This window comes from Stylophora pistillata, chromosome 4 (genome assembly GCF_964205215.1).
Source record: "Stylophora pistillata chromosome 4, jaStyPist1.2, whole genome shotgun sequence".
Taxonomy (NCBI): domain Eukaryota; kingdom Metazoa; phylum Cnidaria; class Anthozoa; order Scleractinia; family Pocilloporidae; genus Stylophora; species Stylophora pistillata.
The window spans coordinates 16,318,230-16,344,395 of NC_142522.1; the positions used below are offsets into that span (position 1 = coordinate 16,318,230).

The 26,166-nt window shown below is 39.1% G+C and overlaps 1 protein-coding gene across 1 annotated transcript in view; it reads left to right on the plus strand.

The window, feature by feature from the left end:
• LOC111321908 (semaphorin-1A) overlaps nt 1-26,166 on the plus strand; it is a 72,712-nt gene extending 46,546 nt beyond the window's left edge. The window contains exons 15-28 of the mRNA XM_088759059.1: nt 524-663; nt 2,807-2,880; nt 4,098-4,180; nt 6,811-6,846; nt 8,839-8,915; nt 9,615-9,692; nt 9,801-9,853; nt 10,333-10,671; nt 12,122-12,358; nt 14,472-14,581; nt 14,663-14,721; nt 20,486-20,646; nt 22,488-22,514; nt 23,042-26,166. Of these exons, the coding sequence (XP_088615185.1) occupies nt 524-663; nt 2,807-2,880; nt 4,098-4,180; nt 6,811-6,846; nt 8,839-8,915; nt 9,615-9,692; nt 9,801-9,853; nt 10,333-10,671; nt 12,122-12,358; nt 14,472-14,581; nt 14,663-14,721; nt 20,486-20,646; nt 22,488-22,514; nt 23,042-23,442 (1,875 nt within the window). The 3' untranslated portion in view covers nt 23,443-26,166. The remainder of the gene's footprint in view (nt 1-523; nt 664-2,806; nt 2,881-4,097; nt 4,181-6,810; nt 6,847-8,838; nt 8,916-9,614; nt 9,693-9,800; nt 9,854-10,332; nt 10,672-12,121; nt 12,359-14,471; nt 14,582-14,662; nt 14,722-20,485; nt 20,647-22,487; nt 22,515-23,041) is intronic.

A 26,166-nucleotide genomic window follows, 5' to 3' on the forward strand; every position in this document is an offset into this window, starting at 1 on the left:
CAATATAGTTGTGTTTCAAGGACTCTTGTAAATTAGAAAGATATAGCAACTCTGAATATGGAAAGATCAGAAGAGGATATGGCATCCCTGAATGTTTGAGCCATTTATGCAAGAAATGTTTGTGGAAACATGTACATTTAACACGGAATGTAGGGCTCATTTCACAATTGTTTTGGACAACAACTTTTAACCATGACATGTTGCTCCCAGTATGGTTTATTTCATAGCACTGTGGTCAAATTCGTCTACAAGAACAAAGAGGCCACTAAATTCTGCTTTGTCCCCAACATGTGGCTTTGTAGCTCAATTGCTAGTAATGCTCAAGTAGTACCAAGGAGGCACAAGTTTGAAACCCATTGAAGCCTGGATATTTTCTGGCTTCTTTTCTGCAATAACTCGGATTTCTGCGAGGAACTTTTCTTCACTTGATTCTCATCCACAGGTCAACTAATGATTCATTTCATTAAAACTGTTTGCAGAATATTTACATTTAACGTATTTTGATAATTGATTGTTCTTCTAGTGCAATGCACAGCTGGATACCAAGAGGTATTCCTGGAAGATCACCCAGTTTGCTTCTGACCATCCTCTCTTGGCTGTTCCACTCATGCCAACATCATTATTTAAGGACCCCAAACCCTTGTTTACCAAGGCAGGCACAAGGTAATAGATTTTACTCTTGGGCATTGAAAGAGAAACTTAGAATGTTATTTTTTGCATATTTAAAAAATATTTATTTAGCCTGAGACACCGATTAGTTGATATTCAAAGCATGGAGATGCCTAGGGGTATTTGTTTGAATAGCAAAGAAAAAATCCATGTCGTTTTAATGATCCTGCTATGCTGTTCGTTTTTTCCTTATTGAGCATGAACACAGAGTATACAGTGTACTGTTTTCTGCTTTTTTAACCAAGATTGAGGTATTTATGGGAGGATTGCAAACTGGGCCCTTGCCATGCTGACCAATGAACAGTGAGTTCAATACAACTAGGCCATAGTCTTGAGATTGTTTTGAAATTATGAATTTGTCAAGGTTAAAAGTTGTCTACTTTTTGGCTGAAGAAAAACCTTATAATGGAAAGCCTCTTTTAGCACTAAGCGAGTGCTTTACATATGCATCGTAAAGTGCTTGTGCTTACCTTTTCGTTCACCACAAAATGGAACTTATGTTTTATTTAAAGGTTTTTCTCGCCTTTGCTGAATGCTATTTATTTACTCTATTTTTTTGGTTTCTTTTCCAATACATTTAAACGAACTCTATCTTTCAAAAAATGTTTTCTCTTCCTTCTGTTATACTTTTGAGAGCATATGTTCTAGGGTACGTGAAAGTAGAAAATAAATTTCATGTTGCCGCGAGTAACACACAGATGATACACTTGGCTGTGCCTTGGGTGCCTATTTTTCGTTCTTACCACATTTTAATGCTATTTAAAAGGATGCAAAAAGGGTGGCTAAAAGGGTGCAAAAAGGGTGGCTTTATTATACAGCGCCACAGCGAACTTAGAGACTTAGAAGCTGAACTTTTAGGAATTGTCTGCAAAGATGTGGAAATCGAACCCCAACTCAAAGACGCGACAGGAGAGCAATTTAACAGTGGTTCCAACATGGCGCAAGATGCAAGGCGAGACATTCATGCTCGTGGTTTCTAGGAACACAATCGATCTGCATTTTTCGATATTCGAGTTTGTCACCCAAACGCTGAATCGTACAGAAATCTGAAACCGCAGCAGATTTACCGCATGCATGAGAATTAGAAGAAACGTTCCTACTCAAGACGTGTTCTAGACATCGAACATGGTTCATTTACGCCTCTTGTGTTTACTTCGGCTGGTGGAATGGGCCAAGAATGTTTGGGATATTACAGTCGCCTTGCAGAACTCATTGCAGACAAGAAAGGAGAACGCTATTCAAAGACAATTTCCTGGATCAGGGCAAAAACTTCATTTGCATTATTAAGATCCGCTCTAATCTGCCTAAGAGGATCCAGAAACAATTAGAAGGCCAAAATTGGATTTTACTGATGTAGACCTAGATATTCAAAGTTCAGAGGCTGCCATTTGTTAGTTAGTTTTTTATTTAATAATTTGTTAGTCGACATTTTCATGTACTTTTTTATTTTTAAGGATTTTATCTTCATTTGTTTGTAAATATTTTTGATGATTAGAGTGAATTATCGTTATCATAGTGTGGATCCTCTAGTTTTTCTTACATTCATATTAGATGTTTTAACACATTTTTTCGATTTTCAAGCATTTTATCATAATTTTTGTTATAATATTTTGTGATTATGGTGAATAAAGGATTATTTTGATTATTTAAAAAAAAATTTAATGTTATCTATGATTTATTATTACCACAAGTCAAGGTCACTTGTGACCGACAAAAAGTAAAACTTGAATCACCTACCATGTGTATCGCTTTACAGCCGAAGTAGTTTGTTCCAACGTTTTCTACTTTGTGCTACACCAGGTATTTTGACTCCACGTTTTCTTACTCTGACTAACATTTTTGGAAGCTATTTTTTGACTAGATCACGTCATAGTTCAATTTTACGAAAGCGCCATTCGCTTAGGTGAAACCCAGTAGCTTTGCATTCATTGATGTTTTCCAAAACCAGTTTTGTGTGGGAAACCAGTTAATTGCTGGTAAAAGGCCTTAAGCTAATCAGGATCAAGTAATCGTACTCTCCTGAAATGCCTGAGGTGCTCTCATGTTTGAGAAAAATGCCCTTGGTCAGTCAATCAGCATTCAGTTATTTTGCCTTGAGTGTGAGTTTTAAAATTAATGCAGTTGTATGTTGTTGTAGGTTTACTCAGCTTGTTGTGGACAAAGTTAACGTTGGCAATGGACGGATCATTCCTGTGATGTTTATTTCTACTGGTGGGTAATTGAGTGTTGCCATACAAAATTACTGGATTTGTTAAAATATCGGCAGATGCCTTGATGTGGAAGGTGAATTTTATGAGATCTGTTTTAAAGATAGAATGGAAAGTCAATATTGAGATCCGGGGGTGACAGGCTTAAGTACATATCATGTACATCCGTCAGTGTTTATGAAATCAGTTTTACATAGTCATGCATCTAATTGCAATATCGTTGTCATAAGAAATAAGCAGCCTGAGAAAGCAAAAAGGAAAATCCAGTAGTAGAAGTAGCACTGACTAATTATCTTTAAAAATTGCATTGTGGCTTTATACACAATACTAACAGTTCTTATGGTCTAACATTTCCTTACCAAATGGTAACCTTACTTAAAAGCTTATTTATTTACAAAATTGTTAAAATATAAAAATTATCTAATATTTCTCCTCGGAAATATAGCAATTTTTGAGACAAAGAAACTTACAAAATAAAATAATAGGGTAGGAATATAGTAGTTGCACTACTTTTTTTCTGCGGTATCAAAAAATGTTTCACTACTTACGATTTACGCTCCCATGTAAATACTGGCAATGTAAATAATTATGTCTGGCAGTGTAAATAATGTCAATGAAAATATTTCCCTTTTATCTCGTGTTTATGTTCCATTTAGTATTTGATATTGTTACTATAGGATGATTTTAAGTGACATAACCTTTTACATACATGTATATATATTTTTTATTTTATTCTTTGTTCACGCACACGTTTTGACGGACGCAGATGTTCCTAAATGTTGCGTGATTAAATAAAATACTTAGTACTTATACCAAAAATACTTACAGTCATTTATTACATCCATTTTGAAACCACCGGTGAACACGTGCTTATTTACAACAAATTGCACGAGAAATCACGTTAGTTATTACTTAGTAATAATTTACATGAAAAAGGCATCACAGAACGTCACGAAATTTTGAAAGCGCGCTGGCGCTATTTGTTATTTGCACTCTTGTTACGACTTTGCGCTCATGTTACATAAAAATGCGCTTAAGTTTTCATGCATGATTGTTGCAACACGAACAGAACTAGTGGTACTTTCTAATGGTGCTCATCTTTGTAACTAGTAAAAGTACTGGAGAATTCCTTGTGTTGTTGTGTGCCAGTACATAACTTATGGATCTTATGTTCCTTTCCTTTCGGGAATTATTGAATTAATTTACATATTACATCTGTAGACAATGGTACAGTGTTTAAAGTGTTCAACAATATATCTGGTGATGGCAATGCTATTGTTGTGGAGCAAGTGAGACTTCTTGAGGTGTGTATTGGGGATTGCTTATACACTTAACCAGGCTCGAATGAACAATGTTAAGTCGCCATTATTGGGGAATATCATTGGAATAATGTGGATCAACAGGTATATTCTAGCATAATTAGGAAGCTTTCCAGTGTCGCTTTTGGTCCAGTGGGCATAAAGTTTTCTTTTCCTTCGAGTATATACCTAACGGTACCTGAGTTTATATACCTCTAAGTGTTAAGCGAATGGCTCAGTCTTATCTATTTCTACGTACATGCATACGTTTATTGCAACTCCCAAGGTGGGTTTTTAAGTTACAAAGCTACATTAAGTTATTGTAATATTATAGTAACATTTATTTAGTAACATTATATATATATATATATATAAGTAAGTCAAAAGCTAAATACAATTTAGATACAAAAGGCCAGTACACGTTAAAAACACTAGTGAATTAATACAAAAATTACACAAGAATAGAAGATAGAAACGATTCATCTTTGCGCAACGTTTCCACTGAGGAGCGAATTCAGTAGGCGGAGCTTAAAGGCGTTTAGATTCTCAGCTGCTTTTAAGTCCTTTGGGAGGTTTTTCCGCAATTTGCATCCACGATACATGAACGCACGTTGCCCAGAGGACAGGCGGCATCGTGGGTTGTGGAGCAGATTACATGATCTTGTTACCCTACTGTGAATACGAGATCGTGGGACAAACGTGTTAGCCAGATATTCAGGAACTAAATTATTTACACATTTAAATACCATTAAAGCATCGTTGAAATAAAGTCTCTCCTGAGCCAATTAAGAGATTTTATGCCTTTGTAGATGTGGTCAAATTTCTTAAGACCTAATACAATATGGGCAGCGAAGTTTTGCACTAGCTGAAGCTTCTTTATATTTCTTTGACATGTGTTGGCCCATACAGTTGAACAATAATACATTGTACTAAAAACAAAAGCGTTCTTAAAAAGGAAGAGAGTTTTCCTGTCCAAAAGGTGTTTGATCCTGCTGATCTGTACTAGTTTGAAAATACAGTTAGAAGTAGTTTTAGCAATATGATCGTTATATGTTAAGGACTGGTCGATGTAGACTCCAAGGTCCTTTGCCACAGGGACTGGTGTTATTTCCTTTCCCAAGAGTGAAATTGACGCTGGAGGCAATTTCCGCAGTAGTTGAGGAACACCAACTAGTAAGATTTTAGTTTTAGCTGGGTTTATTAGAAGGGAATTCTGACAGCACGATCGGCAGATTTCACTCAAGTCTTCGTTCAGATAGCCAAATACGCGTGCGATGTCAGTTGAGCGAAAGGATAGGTACAATTTACAGTCATCAACGTAGCACACAGACTTGCAGTGAGTTGGAACGGACAAGAGATCATTTACATAGATGATAAGTAACACGGGCCCCAAGATAGAACCCTGAGGAACTCCGTATTTAAAAGGGAGCGGGTCTGAGATAGCATCCCTAATGCGCACTCTCTGGCTACGACCAGACAGGTAATTATGAAACCACTCCAAGCTCGAAGAGGCAACACCTTTACTCTGTAACTTCTGAAGGAGAATATCATGTCTGATACTGTCGAATGCCTTAGACATGTCTAGTAGCACGACAACGGACACTTCGCTTTTATCAGTAGCCATGAGAAAATCATCTGTTACGTGTAAGAGAGCAGTTTCCGTCGAGTGACATTTTCGATTACCGCTCTGATTTTTAGATAGCTTCTTGTTGGTAGTTATGTAGTCAACGAACTGACGGTGAGCTAATCTCTCAGACACCTTAGATAGTATTGGCAGTAATGAGATGGGCCGGTGATTACAGGGATCTTCGGGGTTGCCAGACTTTAACACAGGAGTAACTTCAGCCATTTTCCATACTTTCGGGAAACAATTAGATCTAAATGAGTTATTCATAATGCTTGTAATAATTGGTACTATGACTGGCAAACAGTGCTTGAGGACGCGGGTAGTAATCTTGTCACGACCTGGTGCTTTGTTGGAAGAGAAGCCCTTAATTACACCTTCAACATCCTTCTCCAGTACGGGGTGAAATCGAAATAAGTCAGGGCAATCATCAGGCGTTGGAAAGAGGGTTGGCATAGCGGGATTGATATGATAATTATGTACACAAGCAAGATCGTAAGCTTCCTGAGCTGCTGAACTTGCAACAGAGGTAAAATATTCATTGAATCTATTAGCCAAGGAAAACTGGGTTGTCAGGAATAATAGGGCGGCTTTTGCACTTCTTTGGTAGGTAGTTGTTAATTATCTTCCATATTGCATTAGTGTTTCCTTTGTTTTGTAATAGCTGAGATCTCACATAAGCTTATTTACCTTATCTACATCAGCTAATCAGAGCAAAGTATTGCCAGGAACCAATGTTAATGAACGTGAAATACATCTATTTGAGTGGTGTGAGGAGTAGTCTCGAGAGTAGGAAATCAAGAGTGGTCACTACTCGATTTGTTTACGAATTGCCTCTGATTGGTTGAGATGGTGGTGTAGTTTCTAAAGCCAATCACAAAACATAGGGTGGCAAAACCACACTAACTGTCAATTATATTTAAAGTTCAGTTGAAATTTGCTCTATCTAACCAGCCTAACTGCTAGGAGTTGATTTGTTGTTTTCATTTCTTTGTTAACGTTTTCATTTCAGAATCCAGAACCTATCTATACAATGAAACTTTACAAGGTGAGTTGTTATTGTGAAGGTGGGAACATGAAAAGTATGATATCTTACTTTACCCTGAAAGCGTTTGAGCAGAGGTTTTTGCTGATATACTATGCTCAAGAGACGGTGTTTAAATAACGCTATTAATACATCGTAATATTTGGCTATTTCCGAAGGCTTTCGTAGTGTTCTTTCACTTTCCTTTTCCCTGTGTTTCTGCCACAGAATCCCACAGTGTTGATTGCATTATTCGGCAAGCTTGTTTGGTTCATTCAACTAAGTACGAGGGTGCCTGCCAACTACCCAAACTGCTGTTCTAAAGGCGCTTCTATTAATTTGAAGTTGATTTAAGTTATATACTGATGCGATTTCAAGTTAACCCTCTGAGCTCATTAATTTGATTATCCTCGAGATGAGGAAACATCCCACATTCGATAAGCAGCTTATTGTGAGAGGTTTGTCCAAAATTTGTCTTCCTCAGGAAATCCTATTCATATCCTCTGTAGAGAGTAGTGTCATCAAGGTTTTGAATCTAAAAGAAGCGCGACTGATTCACGGTTTTTAGAATAGTGTTGGGAAGAAGACATTACGGTTTTACAGAGAAAATGTTTGCGAATGATAGTAATTTCAATTTTACATTTCCCGCTCAGGGCAAATTTTCTTTCAAACATTTCTTTTATTTAAGTATGATTATTTGGGGTGTACAGGGTCAGGTTTTCCCTCATATACAGATTTGTTTAATTGAAATAAGCCAGTATCAGTAATTGGATCCTCCTTCGTCATCCGCTAAGTTGACCTCCGTCGTATATCTTCAATTGATCCTTAGTTTGGTTTCATATGGAGTTACAGGCTTCCCCTACCTTGTCACCTTGAAAGTAAAATTTCCCGGGAGACCCGACTAGTAGACGGGGCGACGTGGGTTCAAATTTTCTTTCAAAATATATATATAACTGCAGACAGTACTGTTTCGGCATTCTGGGCCTCATCAGTGCAGTGCTGATGCTAGGATGGGGGAGAACCGATATGGATCCCCAAACGATCCCACACTTGTGGGTATCGTCTAAGCCATGCCAGAGTGCTCAAACTAGAAGAGCCTGTGCACAATGCTAGAAGAGCTGTGCACAATGCTAGCGGCGATGACTCATCCCATCTAACAGCAGACGGAACTGTTTCGGCCTTCTGGGCCTCATCAGTGCAGTGCTGATGCTAGGATGGGGGAGAACCGATCTGGTCACCCCAAACGATCCCACATTTGGGGTATCGTCTAAGCCATGCCAGAGTGCTCAAACTAGAAAAGTCTAGTGAGCTATGCGCAATGCTAGCGGCAATGACTCATCCCACAGTGCTCAATTTGGACATGAAAGCAGGGCTTTGTATGCCAAAGAGCTATAAATATATCTATCTATCTATCTGGCTTAGATAGGTAGGTAGTACTCTCAGGCTAACAAAGGTGCACTGACCGCGCCAGGAGGATCAATAAAGATTCGCAGTCTAAGCCTCACAGCAAACACGAACGTAGAAAATGCGATGGACAACTGACGTAAAAAAAGATAAAAATTTTTAATAAAAACGTTTCGGTCAGAGAACTTCTTCAGTTATTTACAACTTTTGAATTAAAAAAAGGGCTTTAAATAAGATCGAAGTGCTAGTTATTACGTAATTTACAGGTGACGACTAATGAACTGGTGCTAATAAAAAGATGACAAAAAACCATGCTACAAACAAAACAGTGGTCAAATTACCAGAGATAAAACCTAAAAACTAAATTTGCTAAATGTGTGTGTGTGTGTGTGTGTGTGTGTGTGTGTGTGTGTGTGTGTGTGTGTGTGTGTGTGTGTGTGTGGGTGTGTGGGTGTGTGGGTGTGTGTGTGTGTGTGTGTGTGTGTGTGTGTATGTGTGTGTGTGTGTGCATGAATATATATTTTACAATTATAAGTTACAATGTATATTTAACACAGACCAGGCGTATGCTATGGTAAGTCTTGACGTGTTTTGTTTTTGGTTTGTCTATAGGGAGCCGTTTGCATCGGAAGTGATTCGGGTGTCACAAAGCTGCCAGTGGAGCACTGTAGTGAATTTACGAGCTGCAGGTGAACCTCTTCCGAGTTTTCACTAAATTTATTGGAAGGTTAGATAAGAAGAAAGTCAGTGATCGGTGACTTTCATATTTTGGGGGGGGGGGGGGCACGAAATGATTTTCTTCTCTGGAAAAGTTACGAGCCTGCCTCCCACCACTGTGACCCGGGTTCGATTCCCGGCCCTGGCGTCACATGTGGGTTGAGTTTGTTGTTGGTTCTCGTCCTTGCTCCGGGGGTTTTTCTCCGGGCCTTCCGGTTTTCCTCCCTCCGTAAAAAGCAACATTCCAAATTTACAACTCGATCAGGAAACAGTGGACAAGAAGAGCCACCCAGTAGAATTTCCATTGCTAAATTATTTATCTATTTATTTATATTTATTTATTTATTTGAGGATTTTCGTCTCTGTTCACATTATGATAACCTCATTTACGGCACTTGGCTCGTTTACAAACCTTTGTTTGGTTTTTTTTTTTTTGCTACTTGCCGGCTCGCTTGTTCAAGATTTCACCTTTAATTAACGAAAAAAAGCTAGAGAGAGGTCCGGGAAATGGTCGGACATAGTACAAGTTGACAGCTGGCATGACAGCTTTGGCTCAGCTCCGTGTTTTGTAAACTGATAGAGCACGCTCTTTCAGCCAATGACAGCGTGTGTTATATCGGAAGTTTATCATAGCAGCTAAGTGGTACTGTACTGAATTTCTCCTTGTTTAGGACTTGTGTTTCCGCTTTGGATCCTTACTGTGGATGGAGTGACAACACGTGCACAACATTTGATAACAAGAAAGGAAGGTACTCAGAATTGATTACGCCAAGGAATCGGGCGTCACTCGTGATCAGTTTTTCTTTTTTCACTTCTCATTTCCATACTTATGGGTACATGTCCTTTGCCTTTAACAGTGGCTGGTTACAAGACATTGTTTACGGTAATTTCTCCAGACTTTGTCCGCGAGGTAAGAGTGATTACGAAGAACAATAACATTAAGCCACTGAGCAACGTCGTCACCCCCCCCAAAAAAGTTGTGAAAATTGATTAAGGACATGAAAAGAAGAATGGGACTGCTAGTAAAGGAAGTTAGGGTAAGGGTTAGGCTGCATTTGCTAATGACTCAAGCGTTAACTCGTTGGCCCAGTTTCTTGCACCCAATCTTGACTAGCTCATAGTGATACAACTAATTTGATGCAACGAATCTCCCGAGTTGTTATATTTTGAACCTTCTAAAACAAAGTCTGTCTAGATGGGCTAAACACCACGGTAATGAATAATCAATACAGAAGCACCTTACAAATTTATAAGCCACCCAAAGGGACGAAGACAGCATGGGCCTAAGGAAAAGGACATCCTAGAGATGTACAACTAAATTTGTTTTATGATATTATTGCGTTTTCATCATAATGGATCTTACCACACTCCAGTTTCTCCTTTTATTAGAGATTCCGTTGTGTTCATTGACGTCTTCTCTGGACCAAAAGGGACATGTTAATAGTTTGATTTGTCAAGGAGATGGAGTCCCACTTCCTAAAGTGATCAGATTGGAAAAAGATTCAAAGACTCTTTGTGCTCATTCAGACTGCCGCAGAAACTCTTCACTGACGAGTCATCAGGAAAGATTAGACATAAACAACTTTGGGCTCCAGCACCTTGGCGATTATCATTGTTTTGTGTCTAATGAAGTGGGGTCGTCTTCGTGTGTCATAAATCTCGCGGGTAACTTCATTAAGGGTGTCCACAATGTTATTTGCAAGAGATCAAGAGGACAATTAACAAATGGTAAACACCACAGCGTACACTATTGAGTTATGGATGCACGCGGGAGGTTGCTAAGCACGAGAGAAGCGTAAGAGTCGCTCGAGGCGATAGCCGAGAGCGACTCTAGCTTCTTGAGTGTTTAGCAAACCTCCCAAGTGCATCCATAACTCAATAGTGTACGCTGTGGTGTTTACCATTTGTTTTATAACATAACATTGATACATTGTAGCTAAAGAGTTCCCTTTTATTTAACAAATCTTACGCGACCAGAAAAGACAAGCGCGCGCGTAAAAGTAGTCTTTGCATTTGCTCACGTCAGCAGCGTACACCCATGGGCAAATGGGGGACGCTAAATTGACCAATCAGAGCGCGCGCTTTACTTTGGTTATGTTATAAAATTAATTCTTCGAATCTTAACCAAGCTTTGCAACTCGAATTCGTTCAAACTAGTTCTCGAGCTCTCTGGAATTACGTGATAAAGTATTACGTGGTATAGATCATAGACTTAAGTTTGTAATGTAGTACCAGCAGAGGAAGTAACGACAGATACAGCAGTGGGTACAGCTCCTAATTACTTTAGGAGGCGAAGTCACATTTGTCGTCGAGATGAGTGAGAGACTGATAGTAACAAGAGAATTTCGAATCGACCCAAAGTTTCCCGGTGCTACTTTTTGTTTGTTTCAGAGTGTCGTAGTAGTTCGACATCCGATTCACTGTTGAGTTCTCTCCTTTAGTGATTTCTGAGTTGTAGCAACTAACACATTATGTTATCATCTTTGATCTTATTAAGGCTACTGCCTCCTATTTAATAGGAGGCGAAGCCGCTATGTAAGGGGATGAGTGAGTGCGTGCGTGCGTGCGTGAGTGAGTGGGTGAATGAGTGAGTGACGGTAAGTAACAATGGCATTTCGATCTTGACCCAAATTTGACTCGATGATTTCCGGTGCTTATTTTTATTCTTATTACACAGTTGAAATCTCTCCTTTAGTGATCTCAATCTTACAGCCACAAGCGCATTACGTTTTCAGTTCTTGCCGTGACACTGCAGAAGACAGCAGAAGACGATAAACATCTGACAATCATTTCAGGATAACGCGTGACTAAGAAAAACACTTGTTTTGAACACCGAGTCCTGTACAGTCTAACGTATCTCTAATGTTCTTTTGATTCGTGACCTGGTTGGACATGCACGACTGAAAACTCATTAGCATATAACTAACGGGTTATAAGAATTCGCACAAATTATTGGTTGAATGTCAATTAGTCAATATATTCTTGAAACATCTTTTTCTAGTAGAACAGGTTACTCATAAATATTTGGAATGTGGCAGGAGGGAATACAAATATTCTGCAACACTACCTTCTAGCTTTATTATACAGCCTTTATTTTTATCAATACTATAGAAGTTGTGCCATATCAGTAGCCACATGTAGTCTCAGACTGTCTACTTTTTCTTTACCTTTTCGTCAGGTTCTTTGCCTGTCGTCGCATATTCTCTGGTGAGAATGAGAGATGAGTCTCTGTTTTTGTGTAATGGAAGTGGGTTGCCCATTCCACGTATAACTATCTACAAGGTGACCGGGAACACCACACTTGTCGTTCTAGCACGTCAAACAACCATTACTGATGATGAAGGCCAAAGGTCATATTACTGCGTGGCACAAAACTACTTTGGAGTATCATTTAGCAAAGCGATTGACATCAATGGTACGTTTTCAGTGTTTTGTGTTGCACATCTTTAAAATGTTATGAGAAAGACAAAACGAGAAAGTATGCGAGCAAAAATATTGATTCATACATAAAAGGTTAGGTGTACTTTTATGTTTATCTAACTTGCTTTTTTTCCTGTAAGAAGAGTATATGATGCGACTAGTGACGACTTACCTTATCTCTTGGTTACTACACGTGCTGGGATCAGTCAGTTTAGTGGGCTGTACACGGCCGGTAAAAATTTGAAGGTCTTTTTGTCGCCAAAATGTCACGTTATTTGTCGCCTGCCATTCTCAACTGAAGTGAACCTGTGGATTTTCTTTATTTTCTTTTATTTTCATCTCACTTGCGACTGCTAAACGTTTTCAACTCGTTTTGCTTTAGAAGTGCGTCAGTCATTTGAAGTCGTTCTACTTGACCAGAGCGACTGGGAATCGTTAGCATAATCCGACGGACCTACCTGCCTACAGAAGAGATATAATTATTTTCTCAGTGACTTTCTTCTCGGTCTGTACTTGTAGATTCTTAGTTTTTTCCCAAAGGAAAAAAAAAAACCTGGTCCGTATTCTACAGTACGGACCTCGAACTCGGTTGATGAGGGGTATTGGTTTGATTGAGTTATTTTAACAGGATAAGTAAAAACCGAAATGCTGGTAATTTCTGAAGAACCCTGCCTATGGCTAATAATTTTTACTTTATAGATTATTTATTTGTCAATTTTTTTAAGCATTCATTTCGAGATAACTGGTCTGGTCTACACAATACATGTACACTGATTTTCATTTTGCAACCTTTAAAGCTAAGGCTTACGTGTTTTTGCCTCATGCTACTTGGACACCAATTTCAATCAGATACACCAAATTAAAAACAACAACAACAACAACAAAATGTAATCTATCTATCCCTAAAGAGTTACGAAAGAGAAGTGTGGACTAAATTAAATCATGGACTGAAAGAGGAGATAACAATAACAAAGGAGGAGATACCAATAACAGACCTGGTAACGAATGACCTCGCATTTCCAGAATCCCACCAAGCGAAACTCATGTATTTTGTGAGAGGTTGATCATAATAAGTTATCATGTGTGGTGTGGATATTGATACTTGTAAGAGCAACACAGTTCCAAGCTTTAGCCTTGGTATTTGAGCTACTGATTCGTACTGTACTAGAAGTAGACTTGTCATTCCACATGTCTATCAGATCCAATGCATGAAGTATAGGAAAAAAGATAAGATTTAGTAAATCTAACCTCATAAAGAGCATTTCCCCAGGATCAATACGATGAGAAAGTAGTTTCGGTCATTAGGCAGAGCGTTGCGATATATTTCAAGAGGTGCTGCTTTCCACTACTAGGCCGCCTTCTAATAGGGAGGCCCCTGACCTCTCATCAGTTGACTAAAGCTAATTACCCGTAGCCGTTGTTATATGTTAAATCACATGACCTGGCCCCTTGTGGCCAGAAATCACGTTCTGCAACATTTAAGTCTCTCGCTTAACTCACGATGGAGTAATCCTCCTGTTTCTTTTTCCTATCTGTTGTACGTCCACCATGTAAATCTTTGATAGCCGGCTATTCGTTTACGTGCATTTAAGAGCACTTTTCCACAGCATTTTCATCTGGTGGGGGCAGAACCAATTTTGCTTTTTAGACTTGATTTACGTTTTTTACAGATTTGAGAGTTCTTAAACGTAATTGCGCTTTATCTGGAGGTAAAAAATGTTTATCTTTTTCGAAAACAAACCTAACAACAACTATAAGTTAACGTCTAATTGTGTCTTACGATGTAAGAGTCAGGCTAATCAGTATTTTATTGATCGCGACGTTTCGACTATGCTACCAGCTTTCGTCAGGCGACGAGGTCGAAAGTTTAGGGTTAGCTTGATTTCTTGTGGTGCGCTGTCATTGGTGCATTTTTTTCACTTTTTGGTGCATACATCTTTAGACAAACAATTTATTTAGAGAACTGTTTATTTATAAAGCCAAGATGAACAACAACATTTTCTATAACAGGATACAACGTTTATTTAAAATAGAGTTAGGTACCTCGACTACACATTATGAACAGTTTGAAAGATAGACTAAAACAAAAACCATTTGACTCTTTACAGATAAACCAGTCAGAGCTGAAATGGAGCTCACAAATGAGGATTGGAGTTTAGAACTTTCTAAAAGAACTTCAGAAAGATATAAAAACCTGGCAGGTCAAGTTAGAACCGCGGTTTGTATTCCAGAAATTTTCATTTGCATAGTTTTGTAACATTACTTTCTTTATCTGATCAGTTTTAATTAATTTTGCTAGGTACAAGAAATCTACTGTAAAAGTCCTGCATTTGTGAGTGTAAAGGATATTTCATTTAGGTAAGGTCAATTTCATTATTGGTAAATCTTATGTGTGGAAACAACAGAAGGTAACAGGGGAAACGAAATAAGAACATTTATTGAAAGCAGAAAGGAAAAAAAACTGTCAAGTAAAAAACCTAAACAGACTATTTAGATGTAGAGATTATAATATGGCCACGCGTGGTTATAAATTAGCGTGCGACTGCACGTGGTAGCACGTGAGAGATATCAAAACGAAAAGATTTATCGTATCCACAAGTGGACATGTTAAATCAATAACTATACGATAATAACATATTACAGTAATATTCTGTATATCATGTAGTTATTTCTTACCTGTTAAAATCTAAATTGTCCTTAAAAAGACAATTTAGAATCGTGTTCCTGGGGCACCGAACGCGCGATTACCTGTACGAAAACTCAACTTTCGGAACAAAAATTAGATAAAGGCTGATAGTTTCGAAAGAAACTGTTTAGGGCTGCGTCGGTGGGAGTAACGAAATAATTTGGATATATCAACAAAGTTGAAATGGTAAATTGGCCACCGTAACGATTACAAAAGCTGACGTTTCGAGCGTTAGCCCTTCGTCGGAGCGAATAGAGGAATTGTGGGTTGTGTGTGCTTTTAAAGGCAGATAATGGAGCTACGTTATTGGTGGGAGCATGGCAACGAGAAAAACAAGAGTAAATTAGTGGAATGAAAAGCGTTCGTTGATCCCTGTGGGATATAGATTGCTGGTTTGAAAGATGAGCTTTTGTTCAAGATTTTTACGGCTTTCCGTGCTACCTAAGTGTAAGGAAAGACCGCAGATTGCCATATGTTGCTTAGAATGATTAGGTAAATTAAAATGTCTAGCGACTGGTTTCGATGTGTCCTTGTCATTCCTTTCCACGTCTCGAAGGTGTTCTCGGAATCGGTCACCTAGTCTTCCGCCTGTTTCGCCGATGTATATCTTTTTGCAATAAGTGCAAGTTATGCAATAGATTACATTGGCGGAGGTGCACGTGAAGTGATCGGTGATCTTAACGGATCTTTTAGGTCCCGATATTTTAGCAGTGTTGTGAATGAAAGGACACGTTTTGCATCGTGCACGAGCGCATTTAAAAGTGCCTGGTTGGTCATTAGTCTGAAAAGAACTTCTGACCAAAAAATTGCCTATGTTTTTGTCGCGTTTGAATGAAATGAGCGGAGGCTGCGAAAAGATAGTGCTTGTCTACTAATTTACTCTTGTTTTTCTCGTTGCCATGCTCCCACCAATAACGTTGCTCCATTTTCTGCCTTTAAAAGCACACACAACCCACAATTCCGCTATTCGCTCCGACGAAGGGCTAACGCTCGAAACGTCAGCTTTTGTAATCGTTACGGTGGCCAATTACCATTTCAACTTTGTTGATATATCCAAAAAATTAGATAAGTTAAGATTAAAAAACAAGAGTCTTAAATTGATAATAATTCTGAAATGGTATTCGTACGGCGTGTTTTTGAGGCGCGCGGGTGTTCCAGAGATAATTTCGAATAGTTTATCGTTTTGGTGCGGTACTAGCGGCATTCCAAGTCATGTCAGTCGTCGTGATCACTTGTATATTATTTGGAAAGTTTCGTTTTCGATAGTTTATGTTGTTTCGGTTTAGATCTGTATGTTTTTGGAGTAACCTTTTTTTTTCGTACATTGTTTATGTATTTAGGCCTGCAAGGGAAATTCCTCCCCAAAAAATATGGTGGTGGCAACCATACTTTTGGAATTAATCTCTTTCTCATGGCTGGAGGATTTTAGAGGCGGAATACGTTTTCATATATTTTTTCGACCACTTCTCGTTGGTGGTCCTGACTAGTGGTTTTTCGCACCTGGTGTAACATGCGTTTTAAATAAGAAGTTACAGTTATATCTTGCTATGAGATAATGATTTTGTGACGAGTACGCAGCTGCATCAGATGGTTGACTGACGTATTCCAAATGATGCCTCTTGTAAGTGGAGTCAGAATATCATGTGTTTGAACAGGAGACTTTCCGGTATTCGTCAGTACCGTCAAACCTTTATTAAGCGGTCACCCTGTATTAAGCGTTCGGTTGTCAAAGTCCTGAATTTGTTTCCCCTTAATCACTGTAATTTTTATTTCTATTATGTGGTCAACCTTAACTGAGTCCCAACGATTAGTTTGTATTGTGTTCCACCTGAACTTAACGGTCCCTAAAGCATAACCACTCAAATGAAACTAAAAAGAGAAAGACCTTCAAGTAGGTAGTATGTTGGAGCGCTATTCTGTTCGTGAAGTAATCAACTGGGGCATTAAGTGGAGTTGTGTATCGTTTTTTATAATACCCCTATTCTGTGGAATCTGTATTAAACGGTCACCCGTCGCTTAATACAGGTTCGACTGTATTTCTAAAAAGTACTATAGATGCATGTCAAGTTATCATATTGCTTAGGCCTGTGGCCGACATAACGCGCTCTCTTATTGGCTAAGAGCGAGACCCTGTTCAAAATTTGTGAAATCGTCACTACTGATCGCTGTGCTTTCATGTAAAGTTCGCCTGCATTCAATTATTCGTGGTCAGCGGCGCAATGGCGGTCAGTCGTAATTTTCTCGGCTCCGCCATAGCCACTTATCTATATCTGTTCTGTTGTTTAAGTCGCTCTTTAATTTATCTAAATACGCTCATTTTCTGTCCATCTTATGCCCTTGATGATTCTGGAGTTACAAAGACCACTAATGAAGTGGATTTATACCGTGCAAGTTGCTCGTCGTCGATGCGTTTGTTCCGCCATCTTGGATTTTCATCTTCAACAAGATCACATCGCTACTTCACTGCTCGGATATCTCATACTCCGAACTCTGTTTCTTCCTTTAACCTAACGAGTCTTCGCTTAACAACTAGTGGCGACATCAGCCCGAACCCTGGTCCACCAATTACGTCTTTTACAACAAATCGTCGAGCAGTTAAACATCGAAGCCATCATCATAGCCACCGCTCCAACGTTGTGCAGGTAAACCGCGTATCTGATCTCCATTTGAGTACATCGAACACTCAGCTGACCATGTGCACGTTAAATGCTCGTTCTATTTCAAACAAATCTGCACTGTTTGTTGATTATGTCGACGAATGCAAAGCTGACCTAGTTGCAATAACTGAAACTTGGTTATCAGACAACGACTCCGCTGTGTGCTACGAGATAACTCCTGCTGGCTATAAACTGTTACACTGCCCTAGGGGTGATCGTAGAGGTGGAGGTACGGCCCTCTTGTTCAGAGATAACATCAATGTTTCCAAGCTCGAAACTGTTTCAAGGATTTCCTTTGAATCTTCTGAATACCTTGTCTGCACTGGCTCCCTACGCTTTCGACTGGCAATCATCTATCGACCGCCGTACTCTGTTAATCATCCTGTGACTGTAAACAGCTTTATCGACGAATTTTCAGAGTACCTTGAATCTGTTATCCTATCTAACGACGTCCTGTGTTTAACTGGCGATTTTAACATCCATGTTGATGATCACAATGATTCAGCTGCTTGTCGCTTTTTGGATTTATTGGAGTCAATGTCTTTAACTCAACATGTGACAGAACCAACGCATGAACTTGGTCATACATTAGATCTGGTAATTACTCGAACGTCAGACAACCTTATTAGCGGTCGACCATCGCCTGACATTCTATTTTCGGATCATCTAGCGTTACTTTTCAAATTGAAAACACCTCGACCACCTCTCAAAGTTGGGCGTGTCTCATTTAGGAAGCTGAGAACAGCACGGACCAGAGAAGGTTATTTAGAGCAAGTAAGTCCCTGCTGAATTTATCAAATGGTCCTGGCCTCCCACTGTCGACTAATGATTATCAGTTGGCTAATGATTTTGGAAAATTCTTTGCTCAAAAAATTGCTGATATCAAGTCTGCTATTGCAAACCAGAGCCGCCTTCCTGTCACCATTGACGCTGCCAGTACTGTGACTGCTTCCTGTTTTTCAGAATTTACTCTCCTGTCCGAATCAGAGGTGTTTGATTTAATCAAAGCTTCATCAAAGAAATCTTGTCTTCTTGATCCTATTCCAACCAAGCTTCTTACTGACTTCGCCGATGTGCTACTACCTCCGATCACGAAAATAATAAATCTTTCGCTTGATTCTGGTTATTTTCCACGCATCTGGAAAAGTGCTCTAGTACGGCCGCTGCTGAAGAAGGATGGATTACCTCTTGTTTTTAAGAACTACAGACCCGTGAGTAATTTGGCATTTATCTCAAAGCTGGTTGAGACTGTTGTTGCCAAGCAGCTACAGCATTATCTGAATGGCAACAATCTGTTCCCAGTGTTTCAATCCGCCTATCGACAGAACCACAGCACAGAAACTGCACTCCTTAAGGTTACGAATGACATTCTCCTTAACATGAACAGTCAACGTGTTACTCTGCTTATTCTGCTCGATTTAAGTGCTGCCTTTGACACAGTTGATCACGACACCATGCTACGTCGACTTGAGTCATCATTTGGTATACAGGGGAAAGCCCTCTCCTGGTTTACGTCCTATTTGTCTGGTAGAACTCAACGGATCATGATTAACGATTCGCTATCGGAACCTTTTAAATTAGAATGCGGTGTGCCTCAAGGTTCCTGTCTGGGTCCGTTATTGTTTTCGTTGTATACGAGCAAGCTTTTTGAGATCATTGAATATCATTTGCCCACGATTCATTGTTACGCTGATGACTCACAAGTTTACATCTCATTTAGTCCCAACGACAGAGCTGAACAACTTGCTGTAGTGAGGAGTATGGGAGGACGTGAGGAGTATGGAGGACGACAAGACTGAATTCCTTATCATTGGCACATCACAACAGCTGGGAAAGCTCGACAATATCAGTATACGTGTGGGCGACTCAGACATACACCCCGTGCCAATTGCGAGAAATCTTGGTTCCTGGTTTGATTCAAGGCTCTCCATGGCAACACACATCACGAAAATTTGTGCCTCTTCATTTTACTACATTTATAATATTCGTCGGATCAGAAAGTACCTTTCACAGCAGTCAACTGAAACTCTTGTCCATGCATTCATAACGAGCCGCCTGGACTATTGTAATGGCCTATTATATGGACTACCGGACTGCTTGTTGAATAAGCTGCAACAAGTACAGAATGCTTGTGCCAGACTGATTCTTAAAGAACAGAAATTTTGTCATATTACGCCCTTAATTTTTAAGTTACACTGGTTACCAATTAGATATAGAATTGAGTTTAAAATATTGTTAATTACTTTTAAGATTCTTAATTTTTTAGCCCCTTCTTATCTATCCTCTCTTATTTCCCTTAGACCCCCCTCCAAATATAATTTAAGAAATTCCAGCGATAAGCTTTTACTTAGCCATCCATCATTTAAATCGAAAGCTACACTGGGGGACCGTTCCTTTACCTGTGCTGCTCCGAAACTATGGAACGAACTACCGCTGGATATTAGGAGCGCAGGAACAGTAAATATTTTTAAAGCTAAACTTAAGACTCACCTTTTTCGTAGTGCATTTTTATAGCTTTTTTAGCCATTCTAAGTTTACTTTTAATTGTTTCTTAAAATTATTGTAAGTCTATTTTAATGGTAATTTTTAATCTTGTAATGCGCATTTGAACATTTTATGGAATTTGCGCACTATAAATTTTAATATTATTATTATTATTATTATTACCAAGACTAGCAGAGATTCATAGTTGCCGCCTCTGTAGCTATACTTTTAATAAGAAAAATAAACAGTGTAGAATTTCTGTAGTGAAGGACACGTACCCTTCTGATATTCGTAGGAGAGGAAGTGTTCTCTGTCAAATGACAATAAATTTTGCTGCTGAGGCTTCGGAAACGAGCCATGACTTGTTGAAGGAATTGCAAGCAAGTGTGTTTTCCGGACAAGTGGGGAACCTAACGGTGGATGCATCACATATTCTCAATATGGAAAGCGTCCCAAGTAAGTTTTAGTTTCTCGCTTATTGCGGGTAATGTGATATGCTTTTTCCAATCATGTTACAACTTTTGTACAAACGCACTGCCAAAACTGGAAGGTGGTCACAAATACAAATGCCTGGACATCGATGTGTACAATTCGATCCGGTTTGTGGGTCCATGTATGATCAAGGCATAATTTACTGATGGGACGTGTAACAGGCGATGCAGGAGGAGTATACGTAGAATCGCTCCTCTTTGACCAGTTGATGGTTATCAAAATATTTCTGAAGGTCAGTCAAAGTTAATCTCTCCCACATTAATTGAGGTATTGCGTTCAATATTTTAGCGAGCTTTCGGTCGTACTCGGCCTTCACACTCGGGGAATGAAAAACACCTGCCATAAGTAGTGGTCTCTTGGATTTGAAGGGATAGACCTCGAGCCAAAGGACTTCCAAGACAAGGGTCGAGACGACACGAGATATTTGACTCGGTTTTTATGTAAACAGTGATTCCTCCTTCATTAAGTCAGAGTTGTAGTTTTGATTAATTGAGTAATCTATTCTTTCTAACGTTTTTTACAGCTCGACTGCTGTTAATTTAATGTATAGGTGTTTTACTTTTTGAAACTATGGCATTTCCTCATTTCATCTTTCAACGATTTTATTATAAAGTTAGAGACTCAATGAACTTGTGCTTTGACTGAAATATGGGAAAATTCATATTCATTTCTCTATGCTTAATTTAGGCTTACGTTCTCATTAACTTGGTTATGCATCCCAGTGCATTTGTGTTATTGACCAAGCTTGAGGTCAAGATGGCTGGATGTTCTTTTTTTTGCATTTCAAAAGACCCAGATTTGGTCGAGGTCCATATGAAAACAAATAACAAAAAAAGAACAAGGCCAATATCCAACCGCCTTGACCGAACAAGCTTTGTCAACAAGGGTTTTATTTTATAGCGAAAAGATTTCGCTTTATCAAGAATCAAGAATGGCTTGTCTTTTTCAAAAGACGGGAAAGAAAGCCAACTGTGTCTGTAGCAAAATGAACCCATGAGTGTTGTTTGTTTTGTTTTGTTTTGACTGACTTCTACTGCTTTTGGCAACTCCGTTACCGACGTTGTCCAAACAGTAACTTTGTAAGTCAGTTGCACGCAATGATTTTCTTGCGAGAGATAAAAACGGGAAATCCCGAGTGGGAAAGGTGGGCCCATCTTGACCGCTTAGGTAGCCAATCAGAAGACAGGATTCGCTTCATGTTGCCCATGGGCGCTTTGTGGTCATTGTCGCAAAATTGTTTTGTGTCTGTGTTCCGGAAAGAAGTTTATTTTGAGAAATTGAAACATAACAATTTATCAACAACAAACATATGAAACATATGTGTGAACTGCGGTTATGTGACGTATATGAGAACGATTCTTCGCAGTAAAGCACTCAGTGGTTCGAATCCCGTACAGGCCTGAAATTTTTTTCAGGTCTGATTTTCACTATTGCTCAAATAGTGCTTTACTGCGAAGAATCGTTCTCATATACATAACAATTTATCTTTTTTACTCCTTTTCACTATTTTTCTTGAATATATTTTCTTTTTTTGGGGGGGGGGGGTTAAGTAGCCTCAATCTTGAAACAAGGGTAGGTGCAAAGCCTTTGACGTTAATATGAGTTATTATTCTCTCGTGCAAATTAAAATAATTTTATTAGAGAGGCTTAACGTTGGCCTCATTGTCTAAGTGCAGTTTTCATGAAATAACCTATTGGAGTTGTTGGGGCCTTATTTTTAGTGCTGGATGGAAAAAAGTGCAGTTCCCTTTTCTCCATCGAACTTCTTCACTGTGTACCTTCTAATTGTAAACGTTTTCTTTCAGAACCTACTCCAGCAACAGAGGGGAAAGGTAACCGTCTTTATGCAGTGACTTCAGGCATTTCGATTTGTGATTTCGGTAACAGTCTTTATGCAGTGACTTCAGGCATTTCGATTTGTGATTTCGAAATCACAAACTACCCTAGTTGTGTCAATTCAATAATCTTCAGTAGAACAATTTAAACTACTCGTTCTCGCCATTATTAACCCACCCAAGCAGGAAGGTTTGTTTCTGTCGCATATTCTTTCTCGTTGGCCGACTATCTACCTACTCGTTGGTATATTATAATGCGAAAATAGTCATCTTGCTCTTTTAATCCTTCGACGCGTTCAAGACACTTTTGTGCAACCCTGATGACCTACGTGTAGGTCAAGACAAAAGAGACACTTAAGAGAGGTCTGATATTAGTGGGGTCAAAGCTCGTTTTAAATGATTTACATTATTTTAATTATCGTTCCCACTATCGTTCTTACATCGCTGCTAATTGCAAATGGAGGCGTTAAAGAGGCAATGTGGTTTCGGGTCGCTAATTTTTAAACTTTTCATTTTCTTGGTAGATTCGAATGACAAAGGGTTACTGGCTGTGGCTGTCATGACAGCGGTGTTGTTAAGTCTCATTATCGGCTTTATGTTAGGAATGAAGTGTTATGGTCAAGTTGTTAACCGCTGCACACCGTCATCCAGGAATTCAGATTCGTTCGATGGACCGAAGGACAGAACTATTAAGGGTGTCAAATACACCAAATCGCCTCCCAGAGATGAAAATTTTAAACGGAACAAGAATGAATCACAGAGTAAGAGAAATCTGGTTAAAAAGAAAGGTGAAAGCATTGAGCGGAAGGAAGATAGCGATAGCAATTCCTCTACTGCTGGTAAAATTGCCGATGAGAGTGGAGACGAGAATTTCATCAGGAAACCGTACACCCCATTGTCGCCATCCATTTCCGGAGATCCCTAGAGAGTGGGTGAAATTTAGATTAGAAGAAGTGAGTACAGAGAAGGGCCATACTCGATCGGCTACCCGCGTCGTGTCGCTACGACCCCAATCAAGCAGCCAGACACTGAAGTGTGAGAAAATATTACGAATGTTAGACGTGCCTGTGCAAACGCTTTTGACTTTTTTGGAGTTTTGTAAGAAAGCTCCCCATCTGAAAAATAGTTCAACTCACCTGAACTTTTAAACACGAAGGCGTGCTGTAAAAGGAGCCTTAGGTCCCGCTGGACCATTTGTCAATCAACCGTCGTGTGATGTAGAACTCTTAGAGTCAAGTCAGCTTGAGCTACAGCTACTCCAAAGCACTGAGTGAGCAGCGGGCGCATTCCTCAAAATTGTTTTATGTCTTCATCACATTACAAGAATTTTTGAGATTTGTATGATTTGTATTTCCTTTCTCCAACGGAAACTGCCTTTATTTGTGGCGGTAAATTTGAGATCGAAGTAGGTGGTTCGCACGTAACCTCATGCCTCCATACTGGTGGAAATAAACAACAAGTATCTCATTAGCTCCTTTTGTTCGTCTACCAGCATTTAAATTTGGCCCGCACACGTCACCGGTGAGTGACAAATGAGCCTAGGTCTTCCCAGGGAAGACTTCCTTATATAGCACGCCTTCGTGTTTAAAGGAAGAAGAAATCAGTGCAACGGGACTAGACTTGATGAGTGTTAAGACATAACTGATATTGGAATTAAAACAAAAGGAGTAGTATATTGCGCCTTTATGGTGATTACGTAGAGGTCTGGGTCCGAGTGTCTCGGCCGAGGTTAATTATTCATACCGTGTAGGTGTACGAGGGGGTTATTAGGGTTAAATGTCACGTAGGTATACGAGGGGATTATTAGGGTTAAAATTAGCGTTGGTGTACGAGGGGGTTATTAGGGTTAAATTTCGTGTAGGTGTACGAGGGTAGGCATTTATAGATTATGCTAGCATAATTTTTGGCATAATTCGAGCAAACTGGCATAATTTCTGCCAAGTAGCAATGCTAGCATAATTTGCGCATTTTGATAATTATCAGATCATTTTTGATGCCATTATTTGAAAGTCTTACTTGTTCAACCTTCTGCTACCGCAGAAAGAGTTTTTAGCCTGCTTTCAGCATCTTTCCATGAGCAGCAAGAGAATGCACTTTCTGACTACAATATAACAATCGCAGATAAGCTACACGAGAGTATAATCTAGTACTAGTGTGCATGTTAACCTGAACCACATGTTTATTTGAAATTCATTGTGGATTTGTTGCGTTTCTTTCCTTTAGACGAACGGCTTCTAGTTAAAAGATATATATTTTGGACTTATTTGCATTTTTTCAAAGAGCATAATTTGAAAAAACGGTGGCATAATTAAGAAAAAAGAGCATAATGTTAGCATTATTTGGCCAAAAAAAAGCAATGCTACTAGCATAATATGCCACTTTTACTGGTATAATCTATAAATGCCTATACGAGGGGTTATTAGGGTTAAATTTCGCATAGGTTCATGAGAAGGATGATCAAAAACAACATAACGGTTTTTTCAAAAACAAAAGAATCCAAGATGGCGGAGGAATTAAGTACAACATTGTATACGATTTATTTGTTCACTCTGCACGATATTTGAGTTGTAAATACTTAACATAAGCTAGAAAAGCTGTCATCATGTCTCTGTACAATTGATGGAAAGTAGTTTGTTCTCCCACGTTGGAATCATGGATTTATGGCAACTTCCGCGCGGTCTGGGTCCGAGTGATTCGGCCGAGTGGGTTCTAATTAAACATTCATACGGCGTAGGTCCGCGAGGGGGGTTTTACGGTTTATTCATGCGGCGTACGTAAACGAGGGGTTTAGGGTTGTTAGGGTTAGGGTTGTTGGGGAGGTTAGGGTTAGATTTCACGTTGGTTCGTGCGTAGAGTTTTTTCGCATCTCATTTTGAAAAATAACGGTTTTCTGAAAACAATGGGAACAAAAGAATCAAGATGGCGGAGGGGTTAACTCCAACACACTGTTTTCGCATACGTAATGTTTATTGTCACACAACACAGGGAAAAGAGAATGGACCCTATCTTACGCGTTTGGGTATCGCAGGTTAGACATACTAATCTAACCGATTATCACTGTGAGGAGAAGTTGTATTTATAAGAGTCCCAAAAGGTTTTCACACGCATGTGGTACAGGTTATTCAGGACGTATGACTTTTACGTTTAAAAAATGTAAGAGATGTACGATCGTAAGACACAGGGATTGACAAGCTGTCAAAGTGTTCGGGTAGACCTTGTCGCTATAAACTCTTGGTCAGTATTATAATGTCTGACTTTTACGATTTCTCCTGTGGTTGGGGTCAATGCGAACGGTGTGTACTAAAAGAAGAAGAAATAGAGAGAGAAGCGTTTTGGCAGGACAATTGAAAAATAATAAGAGCACTCTAGAAACCAAAGTGGATAGACGAAATATGAGTGTTTATTATGAATGATACGCAGTATCACGCACCTACCCATACCGGTTCAAGGACAATAGGGTATCCACACTTGAAAATTAGAAGAAAATGTATGAGAGATGTAGGAAGGAAACACACATTAAAAGCGTTGAATAAATCCTGGTTTAGGGTTAAATTGCGCAGGTTAATAGGAGCGTACTTTTTTTTTCATAATTTAAAAACATAAAAGTCATCTAAGATGGTGTAAAAACAATAAAAATAATGAAACCTAA